This window comes from Oncorhynchus masou, chromosome 9, assembly GCF_036934945.1.
Source record: "Oncorhynchus masou masou isolate Uvic2021 chromosome 9, UVic_Omas_1.1, whole genome shotgun sequence".
Lineage (NCBI taxonomy): Eukaryota > Metazoa > Chordata > Actinopteri > Salmoniformes > Salmonidae > Oncorhynchus > Oncorhynchus masou.
In genome coordinates, this window is record NC_088220.1 from 17309927 (window position 1) to 17329716 (window position 19790).

General features: G+C 44.1%; 1 protein-coding gene across 3 annotated transcripts in view; it reads left to right on the forward strand.

The window, feature by feature from the left end:
* The window catches only part of LOC135545602 (protein phosphatase 3 catalytic subunit alpha-like), a 69474-nt gene that overhangs the window by 15338 nt on the left and 34346 nt on the right, over positions 1-19790 (forward strand). For all 3 annotated transcript variants that reach the window (XM_064973332.1, XM_064973334.1, XM_064973333.1), the window contains exons 2-9: positions 8345-8545; positions 12322-12446; positions 12771-12882; positions 14485-14630; positions 14980-15119; positions 16730-16807; positions 18043-18137; positions 18228-18353. In XM_064973332.1, coding sequence (XP_064829404.1) covers positions 8345-8545; positions 12322-12446; positions 12771-12882; positions 14485-14630; positions 14980-15119; positions 16730-16807; positions 18043-18137; positions 18228-18353 — 1023 coding nt within the window. The remainder of the gene's footprint in view (positions 1-8344; positions 8546-12321; positions 12447-12770; positions 12883-14484; positions 14631-14979; positions 15120-16729; positions 16808-18042; positions 18138-18227; positions 18354-19790) is intronic.

Consider the following 19790-nt stretch of genomic DNA (forward strand, 5'->3'; position numbering starts at 1 on the left):
GTCCATGTTAATTTTAATAAATACACTGAACACTGCAAGTTCTGTAAGGTGAAGACACACAAAACAGAAAACAACTACCCACAAACACCCGGTGGGAACAGGCTACCTAAGTATGGTTCTCAATCAGAGACAACGATTGACAGCTGCCTGTGATTGGGAACCATACCAGGCCAAACACATAGAACTATAACACACAGAACAAACATAGAATGCCCACCCCAACTCACGCCCTGACCAAACTAAAATAGAGACATAAAAAAGGAACTAAGGTCAGGACGTAACAGGCAAGCAATGTCAGATACAGTAGAATAGGATAAAATACAGTATAAACACCACAAATGATAGTCCCACTAAGCTCAAACCAGATGGGATGGCGTATCTTTGCAGAATGCTGTGGTAGCCATGCTGGTTAAGTGTGCCTTGAATTCTAAATAATTCACAGACAGTGTCACCAGCAAAGCACCCCCACACCATAACACCTCCTCCTCCATGCTTCATGGTGGGAAATACACATCTGTTCACCCACACCCCGGAACCAAAAATATCCAATTTGGACTCCAGATCAAAGGACACATTTCCACTGGTCTAATGTCCATTGCTCGTGTTTCTTTGCCCAAGCAAGTCTCTTCTTCTTATTGGTGTCCTTTAGTAGTGGTTTCTTTGCAGAAATTCGACCATGAAGGCCTGTTTCACACAGTCTCCTCTGAACAGTTGATGTTGAGATGTGTCTGTTACTTGAATTCTGTGAAGCATTTATTTGGGCTGCAATTTCTGAGGCTGGTAACTCTAATGAACATATCCTCTGCAGCAGAGGTAACTCTGGGTCTTCCATTCCTGTGGCGGTCCTCATGAGAGACAGTTTCATCATAGCACTTGATGGTTTTTGCGATTGCACTTGAAGAAACTTTCAAAGTCTTTAAAATGTTCCGCATTGACTGACCTTCATGTCTTAAAGTAATGATGGACTGTCGTTTCTCTTTGCTTATTTGAGCTGTTCTTGCTATAATATGGACTTGGTATTTTACCAAATAGGGCTATCTTCTGTATACCCTACATATCTTGTCACAACACAAATGATTGTCTCAAACGCATTAAGAAGGAAAGAAATTCCACAAATGAAATCCTTTTAATTGAAATGCATTCCAAGTGACTACCTCATGAAGCTGGTTGAGATAATGCCAAGAGTGTGCAAAGCTGTCATCAAGGAAAAGGGTGGCTAGTTGAAGAATCTCAAATATAAAATATATTTTGATTTGTTAAATACTTTTTTGGTTACTACATGATTTCATGTGTTATTTCATAGTATTGATGTCTTTACTATTGTTCTACAACTTGGAAAATAGTAAAAAATAAAGAAAAACCTTGAATGAGTAGGTGTTCTAAAAAAGTTGACCAGTAGTTTATATATGAGATGAGTAATGCAAAATATGTAAACATTATTAAAGTGACTAGTGTTACATTATTAAAGTGGCCAGTTATTCCAGGTCTATGTTTATAATGTGCTAGTGATGATTATTTAACAATATTTAACAATCTGATGGCCTTGAGAATAGAAGCTGTTTTTCAGTCTCAGTCCCAGCTTTGATACACCTGTACTGACCTCGCCTTCTGGATGATAGCGGGGTGAACAGGCATTGGCTCAGGTGGTTGTTGTCCTTGATGATCTTTTTGGCCTTCCAGTGACATTGGGTGCTGTAGGTGTCCTGAAGGGTAGGTAGTTTGCCCCCGGTGATGCGTTGGGCAGACCGCACCACCCTCTGGAGAGCCTTGCAGTTGCAGGCGATGCAGATGCTGTACCAGGCGGTGATACAGCCCAACAGGATGCTCTCAATTGTGCATCTGTAAAGGTTTGTGAGGGTTTTAGGTGCCAAGCCAAATTTCTTTAGCCTCCTGAGATTGAAGAGGCACTGTTGCTCCTTCTTCACCGCACTGTCTGTGTGGGTGGACCATTTCAGTTTGTCAGGGATGTATAGGCTGCGGTCCCATTGATGTGGATTGGGGGATGCTCCCTTTTCTGTTTCCTGAAATCCACAATCTGCTCCTTTGCAGTGAGAGGTTGAGAGGTTATTTTCCTGGCACCAGGAAAATAGGGTGTCAGGTAAAGTAGAGGTGATATGATCCTTGACTAGTCTCTCAAAGCACTTCACAATGACAGAAGTGAGTGCTACTGGGCGGGTAATTTAGTTCAGTTACCTTTGCTTTCTTGTGGACAGGAACAATAGTGGACATTTTGAAGCATGTTGGGACAGTAGAGTCGTGGCCAAAGTTTTTGAGAATTACACAAATATTAATTAATTAATATTGATGGCAATTTGCATATACTCCACAATGTTATGAAGAGTGATCAGAAGAATTGCAATTAATTGCAAAGTCCCTCTTTGCCATGCAAATGAACTGAATCCCCCAAAAACATTTCCACTGCATTTCAGCCCTGCCACAAAAGGACCGGTTGACATCATGTCAGTGATTCTCTCGTTAACACAGGTGTGAGTGTTGATGAGGACAAGGCTGGAGATCACTCGTTCATGCCGATTGAGTTGAATAACAGACTGGAAGCTTCAAAAGGAAGGTGGTGCTTGGAATCATTGTTCTTCCTCTGTCAACCATGATTACCTGCAAGGAAACACATGCCGTCATCATTGCTTGGCACAAAAAGAGCTTCACAGGGAAGGATATTGCTGCCAGTAAGATTGCACCTAAATCAACCATTTATCGGATCATCGAGAACTTCAAGGAGAGCGGTTCAATTGTTGTGAAGAAGGCTTCAGGGCGCCTGAAAGTTCAGCAAGTGCCAGGACCTTCTCCTAAAGTTGATTCAGCTGTGGGATCGGGGCACCACCAGTACAGAACTTGCTCAGGAATGGCAGCAGGCAGGTGTGAGTGAATCTGCATGGACAGTGAGGCGAAGACTTTTGGAGGATGGCCTGGTGTCAAGAAGGGCAGCAAATAAACCACTTCTCTCCAGGAAAAACATTGGGGATAGACTGATATTCTGAAAAAAGGTACAGGGATTGGACTGCTGAGGATTGGGGTAAAGTCATTTTCTCTGATGAATCCCCTTTCTGATTGTTTGGGGCATCTGGAAAAAAGCTTGTCCAGAGAAGACAGGGTGAGCACTACCATCAGTCCTGTGTCATGCCAACAGTAAAGCATTCTGAGACCATTCATGTGTGGGGTTGCTTCTCAGCCAAGGGAATGGGCTCACTCACAATTTTGCCTAAGAACACAGCCATGAATAAAGAATGGTACCAAGACATCCTCCGAGAGCAACTTCTCCCAACCATACAGGAACAGTTTGTTGACGAACAATGCCTCTTCCAGCATGATGGAGCAATTAATTAATTGACAGCATGCCAGGGTGGATAGCAGAGGTCTTGAAAAAGAAGGGTCAATACTGCAAATACTGACTCTTTGCATCAACTTCATGTAATTGTCAATAAAAGCTTTTGACACTTAAGAATTGTCACGACTTCAGCCGAGGTTGGTCCCTCTCCTTGTTCGGGCGGCGTTCGGCGTTTCGACGTCACTGGTCTTCTAGCCATCGCCGATCCACCTTTCATTTTCCATTTGCTTTATCTTGTTTTCCCGCACACCTGGTTTGCATTCCCTCATTACTCGTCTTGAATATAACCTTCTGTTTCTCTCCATGTCTGTGTGTGGAATTGTTAAATGTAAATGTATGTGTACTCCAGGCTGGTTCACGCCGGGTTATTGTAACCCAGGTGGGTTTAGTTTTCTGAGTCCCGTGTTTTGTTCGCCTCAATAAAGGGCTCCGTTTGCTCCCCATTTCTGTTCTCCTGCGCCTGACTTCCCTGCAGCCAGTTACTCACTCCTTTACAGAAATGCTTGTAATTATACTTCAGTATTCCATAGTAACATCTGACAAAAAATATCTAAAGACACTGAAGCAGCAAACTTTGTGGAAATTAGTATTTGTGTCTTTCTCAAAACTTTTGGCCACGACTTTAGACTGGGATAGGGAGAGATTGAATATGTCCGTAAACACTCTAGCCAGCTGGTCTGCACATGCTCTGAAGACGCAGCTATGGATGCCGTCTAGGCTGGCAGCCTTGCGAGGGTTAACACGCTTAAATGTCTTACTCACGTCGGCCACGGAAAGGAGAGCACACAGTCCTTGGTAGCGGGCCGCGTCGGTGGCATTGTGTTATCCTCAAAGGTGTTAAGGTGTTAAGCTTGTCCGAAGCAAGACGTCGGTGTTTGCGACATGGCTGGTTTTCCCTTTGTAGTCCGTGATTGACTGTAGACCCTGCTCATGTCTGAGCCGTTGAATTGCAACTCCACTTTGTCTCTATTCTGATGGTTTGCCTGTTTGATTGCCTTATGGAGGGAATGACTACACTGTCTGTATTCAACCATATTTCCAATCACCTTGCCATGGTTTAATGCGATGGTTTACACTTTCAGTTTTGAGCGAATGCTGCCATCTATCTACGGTTTCTGGTTAAGGTAGGTTTTAATAGTCACAATGGATACAACATCTCCATCACCTGATAAACTCAGTCACTGTATCTTGGAATTTGTCTATATTATTCTCGGAGACCCCCCCCCCGGAACATATCCTAGTCCGCGTGATCAAAACAATCTTGAAGCGTAGATTCCGATTGGTCAGACCAGTGTTGAATAGTCCTTAGCACCGGTATTTCCTGTTTGAGTTTCTGCCTATAGGAAGGGAGGAGCAAAATGGAGTCATGATCAGATTTGCTGAAAGGAGGGCAGGGGAGGGCCTTGTAGGCATCCCGGAAGCCTTTTCCTCAAAATTGCTTTGTTAAAATCCTCAGCTACAATAAATACGGCCTCAGGATATGTGGTTTCCAGTTTGCATAAAGTCCATTGAATTTCTTTGAGGGCCATCGTGGTATCGGCTTGAGGGGGGGTATACATGGATGTGACTATAACCGAAGAGAATTCTCTTGGGAGATAATACGGTCAGCATTTGATTGTGAGGTATTCTAGGTCGGGTGAACAAAAGGACTTGAGTTCCTGTATGTTCTCACAGTCACACCATGAGTCGTTAATCATGAAACATACACCCCCGCCTTTCTTCTTCCCGGAGAGATATTTGTTACTGTCTGTGCGATGAACTGAGAACCCAACTGGCTGGACAGACTCAGACAGTATATCATGAGAGAGCCATGTTTCCGTGAAACAGAGTATGTTACAATCCCTGATGTCTCTCTGGAAAGAAATCCTCGCCCTGAGCTTGTCAACTTTATTATCCAGAGACTGAACATAAGCGAGTAATATACACTGACGCTGTGGGAGGTGTGCGCACCTCCTAAATCGAACTAGAAGACCACTCTGAGTACCTCTCCTCCACCGGTGGGGTTTTGGATCGGCCTCTGGATTCAGTCCAATTGCCCTGGGGGGTGCAAACAACGGATCCGATTAGGGAAAGTTGTATTCCTGGCCGTAATGCTGGTAGTGCTGGTGAGTTACCGCCACTGATATCCAATAGTTCTTCCCGGCAAAACAAATCTGGGCTAATAATGTAAGAAATAACACGTAAAAAAACAAATACTGCAAAGTTTCCTAAGAGCTAGAGGCACAGCGGCTCTCTCTGTCTTAGCAATTATTTTTAATAATCTTGTCACGTGGCTAGGGTGGGTTATCTAGGTGTTTATCGTTGTCTCTGGTTGGGGATCATATTTAGGCAGCCATTTCCCCATTGTGCTTTGTGGGATCTTGACTATATATAGTTGCCTGTGAGCACTATAGCAGCTTCACGTTTCGTTTTGCATTTATTGTTTTCTTTGAGTTTCACTTCAAAATAAAGAGGATTGAACCATATCACGCTGCATCTTGGTCCACTCATTATAACGATCGTGACAAATCTCCGTATGTGATATTTGTGTTGGATAAATAAGATCCATGATGACGAACAAAAATACACACGCGCCAATTTAATTCCGCAAAATTATGCAAATTAACCTAAAGACTGTATTTCCATCAATTAATGAAAAGCATTATTTTGCAATGGCATTTTTGTTCTCCTGGTCATTTTGACCGGCAACAGTTTTATTTATAGGCTTTTCATTTTTTTAGCGGTCAAATTTGGCTGTTGCCGGCTAGCAGTAACTCTGGTAGGTAGATAGGTAGGTACGTAGGTAGGGTGTGCAAAAAGTAGTGCACTGGGCCTTTACTAGTATTAGTGGACCGATATAGCCGTCTGTAGCCCCCAAAATAAATAAATCCCGAACATCGTCCTGCGGCTATGCAAACAGGATGCATGTTTTGGAGAAATTGTATTCTGTACAGGCTTCCTTTTTTCTTTCTGTCATTTAGGTTAATATTGTTGAGTAACTACAATGCTGTTGATCCATCCACAGTTGTCTCCTATCACACCCATTAAACTGTAAATATTTTAAAGTCACCATTGGCTTCATGGTGAAATCCCTGAGTGGTTCCTTCCTTTCCAGCAACTAAGTTAGGAAGGACGCCTGTATCTTTGCAGTGAAATGTAATTAACCTTACTTAACTAACTTCACCATGCTCAAATGGATATTCACTGTATAATTTTTATTTTTACCCATCTACCAATAGGTGCCCTTCTTTGTGAGGCATTGGAGACCTCCCTGGTCTTTGTGGTTGAATCTGTCTTTGAAATTCACTGCTTGACATAGGGATCTAGCAGATAATTGTACATGTGGGGTACAGAGAGGTAGTTGTCATTCAAAAACCATGTTAAACACTATTTATTGTACACAGAGCGATTTCATGCAACTTATTATGTGACTTGTTAAGCAAATGTTTACTCCTGGACTTATTTAGGCTTTCCGTAACAAAGAAGTTGAATACTTATTGACTCAAGACATTTCAGGTTTTGATTTCTAATTAACTTGTAACAATATAATTCCACTCTGACATTATGGGGTATTGTGTGTAAGTGACACAACATCTAAGTTTAATACATTTTAAATGCAGGCTGTTACACAAGAAAATGTGAAAAAGCCAAGGGGTGTGAATACTTCCTGAAGGCACTGTGGGTAGGTACAGCGCATTCAGAAAGTATTCAGACCACTTCACTTTTTGTTATGTTACAGCCTTATTCTGCAATTTAGCAATCTACATAAAATAACCCATAATGACAATGCAAAAACAGGGTTTAGAAGGTTTTGCAAATGTATTCAAAATAAAAAATGGAAATATCACATTTACATAAGTATCCAGGCCCTTTACTCAGTACTTTGTTGAAGCACCTTTGGCAGTGATTACAGCTGCGAGTATTCTTGGGTATAACGCTTCAAGCTTGGCACACCTGTATTCTTCTCTGCAGATCTTCTCAAGCTCTGTCAGGTTGGATGAGCAGCGTCGGGCTCTGGCTGGGCCACTCAAGGACATTCAGAGACTTGTCCTGAAGCCACTCCTGCATTGTCTTGGCTGTGTGCTTAGGGTTGTCGTGCTGTTTGAAGGTGAGCCTTCGCCCTAGACTGAGGTCCTTTGTGCTCTGGATCAGGTTATCATCAAGGATCTCTCTGTACTTTGCTCTGTTCATCTTTCCCTCGATCCTGACTGGTCTCCCAGTCCCTCCTGCCGAAAAACATCTCCACAGCATGATGCTGCCACCACCATGCTTCACCGGTAGGGATAGTATTGGCCAGGCGATGAGCGGTGGCTGGTTTCCTCAACACTTGACACTTGGCATTCAGGCCAAAGAGTTCAATCTTTGTTTCATCCTATTTCTCATGGTCTGAGAGTCTTTAGGTGCCTTTTGGCAAACTCCAAGCAGGCTGTCATGTGCCTTTTACTGAGAAGTGGCTTCCGTCTGGCCACTCTACCATAAAGGCCTGATTGGTGGAGTGCTGCAGAGATGGTTGTCCTTCTGGAAGTTTCTCCCATCTCCACAGAGGAACTCTGGAGCTTCGTTAGAGTCACCATCGGGTTCTTGGTCACCTCCCTGACCCAGGCCCTTATTCCCTGATTGATCAGTTTGGCCGGGCGGCTAGCTCTAGGAAGAGTGCCTTTCCAAATCATGTCTAATCAAATGAATTTACCACAGGTGGACTCCAATGAAGTTGTAGAAATATCTCAAGGATGATCAATGGAAATAGGATGCACCTGAGCTCAATTTCGAGTCTCATAGCAAAGTGTCTGAATACTTGTGTATTTCTGTATTTTCTGTTTCACTTCGTCATTACAAAGTATTGTGTGTAGATTGAGGAGGAACATTTTTTCACATTTTTATTAATTGACTACATTTTTTAATAAGGCTGTAACGTAACAAAATGTGTAAAAACATTTCTCTCCCTTCTACTTTTTGTCATCCTGTCCCCCCATCTTTCTCCCTTTCCCTTTTTCCTCTACCTACCCTTCCTCCTCTCTCTAGCGGTCCCCTTCCCCCTGAGCCACAGGCTCTCCATGAAGGAAGTGTTTGACTGTGAGGGGAAGCCTAGAGTAGACCTGCTAAAAGCCCACCTCACCAAGGAGGGCCGTCTGGAGGAGGTGGTGGCCCTACGCATCATCAATGAGGGAGCCGCCATCCTGTGCCAGGAGAGGACCATGCTGGATATAGAAGCCCCAGTCACAGGTGAGGAGGGAGAGGGGGAAGGGAAGGTTAAATAGAAGGAGAGTTAGGGTTAAATAGAGAGGAGGTAGAGTTAAAGAGAGGGGGAGGTAGGGTTAAATAGAGGGAGAGGTAGGGTTAAATAGAGAGGAGGTAGGGTTAAAGAGAGGGGAGGTAGGGTTAAATAGAGGGAGAGGTAGGGTTAAATGGAGAGGAGGTAGAGTTAAAGAGAAGGGGGAGGTAGGGTTAAATATAGAGCAGGTAGGGTTAAAGAGAGGGGGGTAGGGTTAAATAGAGAGGAGGTAGGGTTAAAGAGAGGGGAGTTAAATAGGTAGGGTTAAAGAGAGGGGAGGTTAAATAGAGTTAAATAGAGGGAGGTAGAGTTAAAGAGAGGAGGTAGAGTTAGGGTTTAAATAGAGGGAGGTAGAGTTAAAGAGAGGGGTTAAATAGAGAGGTAGGTTAAATAGAGAGGAGGTAGAGTTAAATAGAGAGGAGGTAGGTTAAATAGAGGGAGGTAAATAGAGAGAAAGGTAGAGTTAAATAGAGAGGAGAGTTAAATAGAGAGGAGGTAGGGTTAAATAGAGAGGAGGTAGAGTTAAATAGAGGGGGGAGGTAGAAATAGAGAGGAGGTAGAGTTAAATAGAGAGGTGGTAGAGTTAAATAGAGAGTTTAAAGAGAGGGGAGGTAGAGGTTAAATAGGGTTAAAAGAGGAGGTAGAGTTAAATAGAGAGGAGGTAGAGTTAAATAGAGAGGAGGTAGAGTAGGGTTAAAGAGAGGGGGTAGGGTTAAATAGAGAGAGGTAGGGTTAAAGAGAGGGGGCGGTAGAAAGAGGGGGAGGTAGAGTTAAATAGAGGGAGGTAGAGTTAAAGAAATAGAGGGAGGTAGAGTTAAAGAGTAGGGTTAAATAGAGAGGAGTTAAATAGGGAGGTAGAGTTAAATAGAGAGGTTAAAGAGTAGGGTTAAATAGAGAGGTAGGGTTAAATAGAGAGGAGGTAGGGTTAAAGAGAGGGGGCGGTAGGGTTAAAGAGAGGGGAGGTAGAGTTAAATAGAGGGAGGTAGAGTTAAAGAGAGGGGAGGTAGGGTTAAATAGAGAGGAGGTAGAGTTAAATAGAGAAGAGGTAGAGTTAAATAGAGAGGAGGTAGAGTTAAATAGAGAGGAGGTAGAGTTAAATAGAGAGGAGGTAGAGTTAAATAGAGTTAAATAGAGAGGGGGTAGAGTTAAATAGAGAGGAGGTAAGTTAAATAGAGAGGAGGTAGAGTTAAATAGAGAGGAGGTAGAGTTAAATAGAGAGGAGGTAGAGTTAAAGTAGAGTTAAATAGAGAGGAGGTAGAGTTAAATAGAGAGGAGGTAGAGTTAAATAGAGAGGAGGTAGAGTTAAATAGAGAGGAGGTATAGTTAAATAGAGAGGAGGTAGAGTTAGAAGGAGGTAGAGAGGAGGTAGAGTTAAATAGTAGGGTAAATAGAGAGGAGGTAGAGTTAAATAGAGAGGAGGTAGAGTTAGTTAAAGAGAGGGAGGTAGAGTTAAATAGAGTAGAGTTAAATAGAGAGGAGGTAGAGTTAAATAGAGAGGGAGGTAGAGTTAAATAGAGAGGAGGTAGAGTTAAATAGAGTTAAATAGAGAGGAGAGTTAAATAGAGTTAAATAGAGAGGAGGTAGAGTTAAATAGAGTTAAAATAGAGAGGAGGTAGAGTTAAAGAGAGAGGGAGGTAGGAGGGAGGTAGAGTTAAATAGAGAGGAGGTTTAAATAGAGAGGGAGGTAGAGTTAAATAGAGAGGAGGTTAAATAGAGGTAGAGTTAAATAGAGGAGGTAGGTTAAATAGAGTTAAAAATAGAGAGGAGGTAGAGTTAAAGAGAGGGGAGGTAGGGTTAAATAGAGAGGAGGTAGAGTTAAATAGAGAGGGGAGGTACAGTTAAATAGAGAGGAAGAGTTAAATAGAGAGGAGAGTTAAATAGAGAGGAGGTTTAAAGAGAGGGGAGGTAGAGTTAAATAGAGAGGGGGGTAGAGTTAAATAGAGAGGAGGTAGAGTTAAATAGAGAGGAGGTAGAGTTAAATAGAGAGGAGGTAGAGTTAAATAGAGAGGAGGTTTAAAGAGAGGTAGGAGTTAAATAGAGAGGAGGTAGAGTTAAATAGAGGGTAGGTTAAATAGAGAGGAGGTTTAAATAGAGAGGAGGTAGAGTTAAATAGAGAAATAGAGGGAGGTTAAATAGAGTTAAAAAGAGAGGGGAGGTAGAGTTAAATAGAGAGGAGGTAGAGTTAAATAGAGAGGGGGAGGTAGGTTAGAGTAGAGTTAAATAGAGAGGTGGTAGAGTTAAATAGAGAGGTAGAGTTAAAGAGAGGGGAGGAGGTAGAGAAATAGAGAGGAGGTAGAGTTAAATAGAGTTAAATAGAGAGGAGGTAGAGTTAAATAGAGAGGAGGTAGAGTTAAAGAGAGGGGAGGTAGAGTTAAATAGAGAGGAGGTAGAGTTAAATAGAGAGGAGGTAGAGTTAAATAGAGAGGAGGTAGAGTTAAATAGAGTTTAAAGAGAGAGGAGGTAGAGTTAAAGAGAGGGGAGGTAGAGTTAAATAGAGAGGAGGTAGAGTTAAATAGAGAGGAGGTACAGTTAAAGAGAGAGGAGGTAGAGTTAAATAGAGAGGAGGTAGAGTTAAATAGAGAGGAGGTAGAGTTAAATAGAGAGGAGGTAGAGTTAAATAGAGAGGAGGTAGAGTTAAATAGAGAGGAGGTAGAGTTAAATAGAGAGAGTTAAATAGGTAGAGTTAAATAGAGAGGAGGTAGAGTTAAATAGAGAGGAGGTAGAGTTAAAGAGAGGGGAGGTAGAGTTAAAGAGAGATTACAAGTCAAATGAATGTACATTTTCCATAATGAGTAATTGTTTCCGGCTTAATCATAACTGTTGTGCCGAATGTCACTTCATGGAATTAATCGCCTTTAGATTTTCTCAATAATAGCAGTACTTTGTCAATATCTACAAAACAATCTCCTTGCCAATAATATGGTGAACTGAATTGAATTGAGAGAGTGATGGGAAAGGGGGACGGGAGGTAGAGAGATGCTGACAGAGGAACAGAAGATGGTTTGGCAGATAAATAGAGAGAGGGACAATGAAAGGGGAGAAAGAGAGAATGGTCTTGTGCCACTGCCTATACCCTACATTAAAAATACCAGCGGAATAGCTCTGTTTTAGTTTTGACTTGTGTAGCTGGATAGCTTTGGTGTGTGTCTTTCTCCATGGAAACGGTAGCTGTAAGATAATTCCTTGATAGCACACATCCCACACACACACAGTGAGAGGAGAGACAGTAGCTAGCTACTCTATGGTTTTCACAGTTACTGCTAGTCCCCAGAGAGAAGAGGTGGTAGGCAGGCTGGGGGGCAGGCTTCACACACAGACAGACAGCAGCCATTACGCTTCTCCCTAACGCTCTATGCTGTTTGTTCTGTAGGAACATATGACAGAAAGGAGTGAGTGTAGTGGGGGTTGTGCCACTGTCAGAGTAGGGCTTTTCTTATTTGACAATTTACATTTACTTGAAAAATATGAGAAAGGGTTGATGTTTATCTTTCTGCTTTGTTGTCACTTCCAGAGACTGGTTGGAATATATTCAGGTTGTAATCTATTGTAAGACTAGATGAAACTAAAGTATTAAACTCAAGTTGGCATCTATTGTAAGACTAGATGAAACTAAAGTAATAGGAATGTGATTATGTAGAACTGAGGTTGTGTGTTTCACATTGTTGTGTTTGAAGTTGTATGTTAGTCTATTATGTCCACTTCTATGAGAGTAACGTTGTTGTTTCAGTGTGTGGAGACATACATGGTCAGTTCTTTGACCTGATGAAGCTGTTTGAGGTGGGCGGTTCCCCCGCGACGACACGCTACCTCTTCCTAGGGGACTACGTGGACCGGGGTTACTTCAGTATTGAGGTGAAGGCACACTATAGTACCTAGTGCACACTGTCTAGTCCACACTATCTAGTGCACACTACCTAGTCCACACTATCTAGTACATACTACCTAGGGACACAATACCTACTGCATATTTCCTAGGGGCACACTATCTAGTGCACACTAGCTACTGCATACTTTCATAGAGGCACACTACTTTCTGCATACTAGGAAGTGTTTAACCAGGTAACTTTGAATCTAGGACTTTAAGCCTGACATCAAGTGAGTAGCTAACTGGTCATTTTTTCCTCTGAGCTGCACTGTTACTAACAGATCTTTCTGTGTCCTCTCTATCTCTCTCAGTGTGTGTTGTATCTGTGGTCGTTGAAAATCCTCTACCCGAAGACGTTATTTCTTCTACGGGGAAACCATGAATGTAGACACCTGACAGAATATTTCACTTTCAAAACTGAATGTGAGTATTTGCCCACTGAGCACAGACTTCAATTCAAAGTATTTGACTATCCCCATAGGAGATACCTTTTTGGTTCCAGTTAGAACCCTTTTTGGTTTTAGGTAGAACCCTTTTAGGTTCCATGTAGAACCCTCTGTGGAGAGGGTTCTTCATGGAACCTAAAGGGTTCTTCTATGGGGACATTTTTGATTGTTTTATTTAACTTTTATTTAACTAGGCAAGTCAGTTAAGAACAAATTCTTATTTACAATGACAGCCTCCCCCGGTCAAATCCTAACGACGCTGGGCTGTTGTGCCCCGCCCTATGGGACTCCCAATCACAGACGTTTGTGATACAGCCTGGAAATGAACCAGGATCTCTAGCACTGAGATGCAGTACTTTAGACTGCTGCGCCACTTGGGAGCCCCAACAATATTAGGTTCTAGATAGCACTTTTTTTCTACGAGTGTATTCCACATTGGTTCAACATAATTTCATTGAAATAAAGTAGAAACTTTGATTCAACCAGTGTGTGTCCAGTGGGTGTGTTCTCTTCTTATATCCTCCCTTTCCTCCACTCCCTTAATACTAGCGTCCTAGCTTCTCCGTTGTTCCAGCTCTCTCATCCATCCATCCATCCTCCTCTCTGTCTCTCCCCGTCAGAGAACAGGTGATTAGAAGGAAATTAATTTGGCCCTTAATGATTGGCCGAGGGACGTAGTCTGCTGTGTGTGATTGGCCAGGGGACGAGGAGTCTAATTTCCCCTGATGCTTATGGCGAATAGTGTGCGCCCTCAATTACCATATGCTGTGTGTGTGTGTGAGAGAGAGAGAGAGAGAGAGAGAGAGAGAGAGAGAGGAGAGAGAGGGGAGAGAGGGAGGCAGAGCGAGAGAGAGGGAGAGGGAGAGAGGCAGACTGAGTGAGGGAGAGAGAGAGGCTGGTGAAATGGTATTGATGATCCCTCTCTACAGTAATAATTTCTCTGACAAACATATCAGATATACATATACACACACACGTACTGTACACACATATACTGTACCCATATACACACACGTACTGTACACACACATACTGTACAGTACACACACATACTGTACACATGTACACACACATACTGTACCCATATACACACACGTACTGTACACACACATACTGTACACACACATACTATACCCATATACACACACGTACTGTACACACACATACTGTACCCATATACACACACGTACTGTACACACACATACTGTACCCATATACACACACGTACTGTACACACACATACTGTACCCATATACACACACATACTGTACCCATATACACACACGTACTGTACCCACACATACTGTACAGTACACACACACTGTACACATGTACACACACACACATACTGTACAGTACACACACATACACAGCATAGTTTGGCTACTTCACTATGGTGTTTTGATTTACTCTCTCACTCTCACTTTTTCTTTCTTTCTTTCTTTCTCTCTCCCTCTCTCCCTCTCTCTCGCTATCTCTCTCTCCCTCTCTCTGTTTCTCTCTCCGTCTCTCTCTCTCTGTCCCCCCCGTCCTTTCACTCCGCCCCATCCTCTCTCTCCCCTCCCCTCCCCCTCCTCAGGTAAGATAAAGTACTCTGAGCAGGTGTATGACTCGTGTATGGATGCGTTTGACTGCCTGCCGCTGGCTGCTCTGATGAATCAGCAGTTCCTGTGTGTCCATGGAGGGCTCTCGCCAGAGATCCACACGCTCGACGACATCAAAAAGGTTCAGACACAACGCCCACTGTACTGTCAATGTTTTCTATAACACACAAACACTGTCAATGCCCTGGTTACCATGGAGATTCAACCCTTGTTTTGACTCCACTTCCTGTACAGTACATGCTGTTCTCTCTCTCTCTCTCTCTCTCTCTCTCTCTCTCTCTCTCTCTCTCTCTCTCTCTCTCTCTCTCTCTCTCTCTCTCTCTGTATTTCTGTGTGTTCCTTTTCTCTCTCTAGTACAGTTGAACAGGTTCTGTTATCCCTGTGTTCTGGTTATCTCTTGTGTAGATAGGAATATATTGTATCTATACAGCGAATGCATCTGTTGTGCTGTCGTTGTCTCTGTAATCCAGTTGGACAGGTTCAAGGAGCCTCCAGCTTTCGGGCCCATGTGTGACCTGCTGTGGGCCGACCCACTCGAAGACTTTGGCAACGAGAAGACGCAAGAGTACTTTGGCCACAACACAGTCAGAGGCTGCTCCTACTTCTACAGGTAAACACATGTTTTAACATGACAACGCACACAGACACCAATACGGATACACACACTCACATCTGGTGTGTCCTTCGGTGTGATATACAGGGGAAAGGCGAGGAACAACGTATTGGAGGTGAGATGGAAACATGTTGTACTGGTAAACTACAAGCTGCTTCAGAGATACAACAACCAGACTAATTGGGATTTGTACAACAGCTGCAGAACCACACACACATATTTCAGCTTAAACCATATCCCACTGCTTTAAGGTTTCCCAGTAGGTATTCCCAGCAGTCATAGGTACAGTCATCAATATAATGCTATCCAGTCCAAACAAGTTTGTTGAAAGTTTACTGATCATTTATTTAATGATTTGTTTCTGTTTTTGTTGCTCCACTTTTTGTATCTGTATCTTGTGTGTTGTTGTTTCTATGTGAGACTAATGATGTTTCCCCACCGTATCTTGTGTGTTGAGTTGATTGTATGTGAGACTAATGATTTCTCCCCCTGTATCTTGTGTGTTGAGTTGTTTGTATGTGAGACTAATGATTTCTCCCCCTGTATCTTGTGTGTTGAGTTGTTTCTATGTGAGACTAATGATTTCCCCCCCTGTATCTTGTGTGTTGAGTTGTTTCTATGTGAGACTAATGATTTCCCCCCCTGTATCTTGTGTGTTGAGTTGTTTCTATGTGAGACTAATGATTTCTCCCCCTGTATCTTGTGTGTTGTTGTTTCTATGTGAGACTAATGATTTCTCCCCCTGTATCTTGTGTGTTGAGTTGTTTCTATGTGAGACTAATGATTTCTCCCCCTGTATCTTGTGTGTTGTTGTTTCTATGTGAGACTAATGATTTCCACCCCCTGTATCTTGTGTGTTGTTGTTTCTATGTGAGACTAATGATTTCTCCCCCTGTATCTTGTATGTTGAGTTGTTTCTATGTGAGACTAATGATTTCTCCCCCTTGTATTTTGTTTGTTTATTAGTTGTGATGTCACTGCACAATTGTTGTTCTAGGACCGAACTGAGGGAGGGTGTGGGTTCGGTATATGGGGTGATTGGGGTGGGTGGCTTGGAGGGGGTTGGGGTGAGTGGTTTGGAGGGAATGGAGGTGGGTGGACTGAGGTGTGTGGATGGAGGGCTTGGGATATGGTAAAGTCTTTGTACATACATTAATGTACATTTTGTAAAAGTTGTATAAAAATATATATTAAAAAACAAAAAACATCCCACAATCCCTAGGGAGACTGCACCGTTCTGTTTCCATGACTACTGGTTACTATTGCTCGATTGGGGATTGATATTAAGACACAGTGAGGAAAAAAAGAGCTTGAGAGAGATGGGGAGTGAGGGAGAAAAAAGAGATTAATAAAATGAGAGACCAGAGGATTGGAGAGATGGATAGTTGAGACTGTTGTCATAATATGGTGCTATACAATATGGAGCCTACACCAGTCTACTGAGAGGAACATCCACTGCCCTCCTACTAGAGCTGGTTCTGCTGTTCATTTTGGGCTCAATGATGACCCCTGGTGGTCATTCAATGTAAACTGTTTCAGAGTAGGCCTACTATCCTAGTCTGATATAATGCAGGGTTGTTCAGAATGAAATCTCTCTCTCTCTCCAGTTACCCTGCAGTGTGCGAGTTTCTACAGACCAACAACTTGTTGTCAGTCATCAGAGCACATGAAGCGCAAGATTCTGGGTAAGAGGAGCCCTACTTTTTCTTTGGTTATTGACAAAACAATGTGTTATTCTTCACATGGTGAGTGACACAGTGACAGTAAACTCCAACTTAATGTATTACGTTTGAAAACATTCACCTGTCCACCACAGTGTGTGTTGATCCGGGGCTGGGGATGTGGGTTAAGTGTTTGGGGGTTGGGGTTAAGTGTTTGGGGGGTGGGGATGGGGGTTAAGTGTTTGGGGGGTGGGGATGTGGGTTAAGTGCTTGGGGGTGGGGATGTGGGTTAAGTGTTTGGGGGATGGGGATGTGGGTTAAGTGTTTGGGGGTGGGGATGGGGGTTAAGTGTTTGGAGGCTGGGGATGTGGGTTAAGTGTTTGGGGGGTGGAGATGTGGGTTAAGTGTTTGAGGAGTAGGGGATGTGGGTTAAGTGCTTGAGGGTGGGGATGTGGGTTAAGTGTTTGGGGGCTGGGGATGTGGGTTAAGTGTTTGGGGGGTGGGGATGGGGTTAAGTGTTTGGGGGCTGGGGATGTGGGTTAAGTGTTTGGGGGGTGGAGATGTGGGTTAAGTGTTTGAGGGGTGGGAGATGTGGGTTAAGTGTTTGGGGGTGGGGGGATGTGGGTTAAGTGTTTGGGGGTGGGGATGTGGGTTAAGTGTTTGGGGGTGGGGGGATGTGGGTTAAGTGTTTGGGGGTGGGGATGTGGGTTAAGTGTTTGGGGGTGGGGGGATGTGGGTTAAGTGTTTGGGGGTGGGGATGTGGGTTAAGTGTTTGGGGGTGGGGATGTGGGTTAAGTGTTTGGGGGTGGGGATGTGGGTTAAGTGTTTGGGGGTGGGGGGGTGGGTTAAGTGTTTGGGGGTGGGGATGTGGGTTAAGTGTTTGGGGGTGGGGATGTGGGTTAAGTGTTTGGGGGTGGGGGGGTGGGTTAAGTGTTTGGGGGTGGGGATGTGGGTTAAGTGTTTGGGGGGTGGGGATGTGGGTTAAGTGTTTGGGGGGTGGGGATGTGGGTTAAGTGTTTGGGGGGTGGGGATGTGGGTTAAGTGTTTGGGGGTGGGGATGTGGGTTAAGTGTTTGCAGCGTCAGGTTTCATAATCAAAACATTCCATTTCTAAACACAGTTGTCCATAGTTAAGTCTAACCTTAACCACACAACAACCATATATTTAACCCTACACCCCTTAATGTTCAACCACAATCTATAGAATCGTAACCCTAACCCTAATCCTAATCTGGATTCCCTGACTGTGTCCCTGTTTAGATATCGAATGTACAGAAAGAGTCAGACTACAGGCTTCCCCTCCCTCATCACCATCTTCTCAGCACCTAACTACCTGGACGTCTACAACAACAAAGGTCCAAGACACACGCACGCGCGCACACTCACACACACACACCAGTAGGCGTTGAGTGTGTAACAGGCCTGCCACTCTCGTTCTCTCACAGCGGCGGTTCTGAAGTATGAGAACAACGTGATGAACATCCGCCAGTTCAACTGTTCCCCTCATCCCTATTGGCTGCCCAACTTCATGGATGTCTTCACCTGGTCCCTGCCCTTTGTTGGAGAGAAAGGTGTGAACAATGACTGCACGTATTACAAACACCAAAATAATATGTTCTCTTAATATGTTCTCTATTGTGTCTCGGTCTTTGCCTGTCTCTTTCTCTCTCTCTCTTTCTTTCTCTCTCTCTCTCTCTCTCTCTCTCTCTCTCTCTCTCTCTCTCTCTCTGTCTCGCTCTCTCATATTGACTGTGGCCTCTCTCTCTCTTTCTCTCTCTCTCTCTCTCTCTGTCTCTCTCTCTCATATTGACTGTGGCCTCTCTCTCTCTCTCTCTCTCTCTCTCTCATATTGACTGTGGCCTCTCTCTCTCTCTCTCTCTCTCATATTGACTGTGCACTCTCTCTCTGTCTCTCTCTCTCTCTGATTCTTTCTCTCTCTGTCTCAAAAGGGAAAATAAATAAACATAAATATGGGTTGTATTTACAGTAGTGTTTGAGCTTCACTGGTTGCCATTTTCTTGTGGTAACAAGTTACAAATCTTGCTGCTGTAACGATATTCATCGTCGGAAGATGAGGAATCATCGGACCAAAGTGCAGCGTGGTACGTGTTTATACTGTTATTTCAACTGAACACTAAATAACAAAAATAACAAAGAGAATGAACAAAAACCGAAACAGTCCTGTCAGGTGCAGAAACACAAAACAGAAAATTACTACCCATAAAACCCTGTGGGAAAAAGCTACCTAAGTATGGTTCCCGATGAGAGACAACGACAGACAGCTGTCCCTGATTGAGAACCATACCCGGCCAAAACAAATAAATACAAAAACATAGAAAAAGGAACATAGAATGCCCACCCTAGTCACACCATGATCAAACCAAAATAGAGACGTAAAAAGCTCTAAGGTCAGGGCGTGACAGTACCGTGACAGTAACCCCCCCCCCAAAGGTGCAGACTCCGGCCGCAAAACCTGAACCTATAGGGGCGGGTCTGGGTGGGCATTTCTCCGCGGTGGCGGCTCTGGTGAGGGACGTAGGCCCCGCTCCACCTCTGGCTTGGCCCACTTAGGTGGCGCCTCTAGAGCGGGGACCCTCGCCGCCGACCCCAGACTGGGGACCCTGGTAGCGGGCCCCGGACTGGGCCCCCTCGTAGAGAGCCCCGGACTGGAGGGCGCCGCTGGAAGCTCCGGACCGGAGGGCGCCTCTGGAGGGTCCGGACTGGAGGGCGTCGCTGGAAGCTCATGACTGGAGGGCGACACTGGGGGCTCTGGACTGGAGGCTCAATGCCCACTTACGCCCGGCACGGGCGGAGCGCAGGCTTAGGGCGAACTGAACCGTCCCAGCGCCCGGAGACACAGTACGCAGAGCCGGCGCAGGATACCCTGGGACGAAACGGCGCACCGGAGACCAAACGCGCTGAGCTGGCAAAATCCGTCCTGGCTGGATACCTACTCTCGCATGGCACTTGTGGGGGGCTAGCATATAGCGCTCCGGGCTATGAGCGCT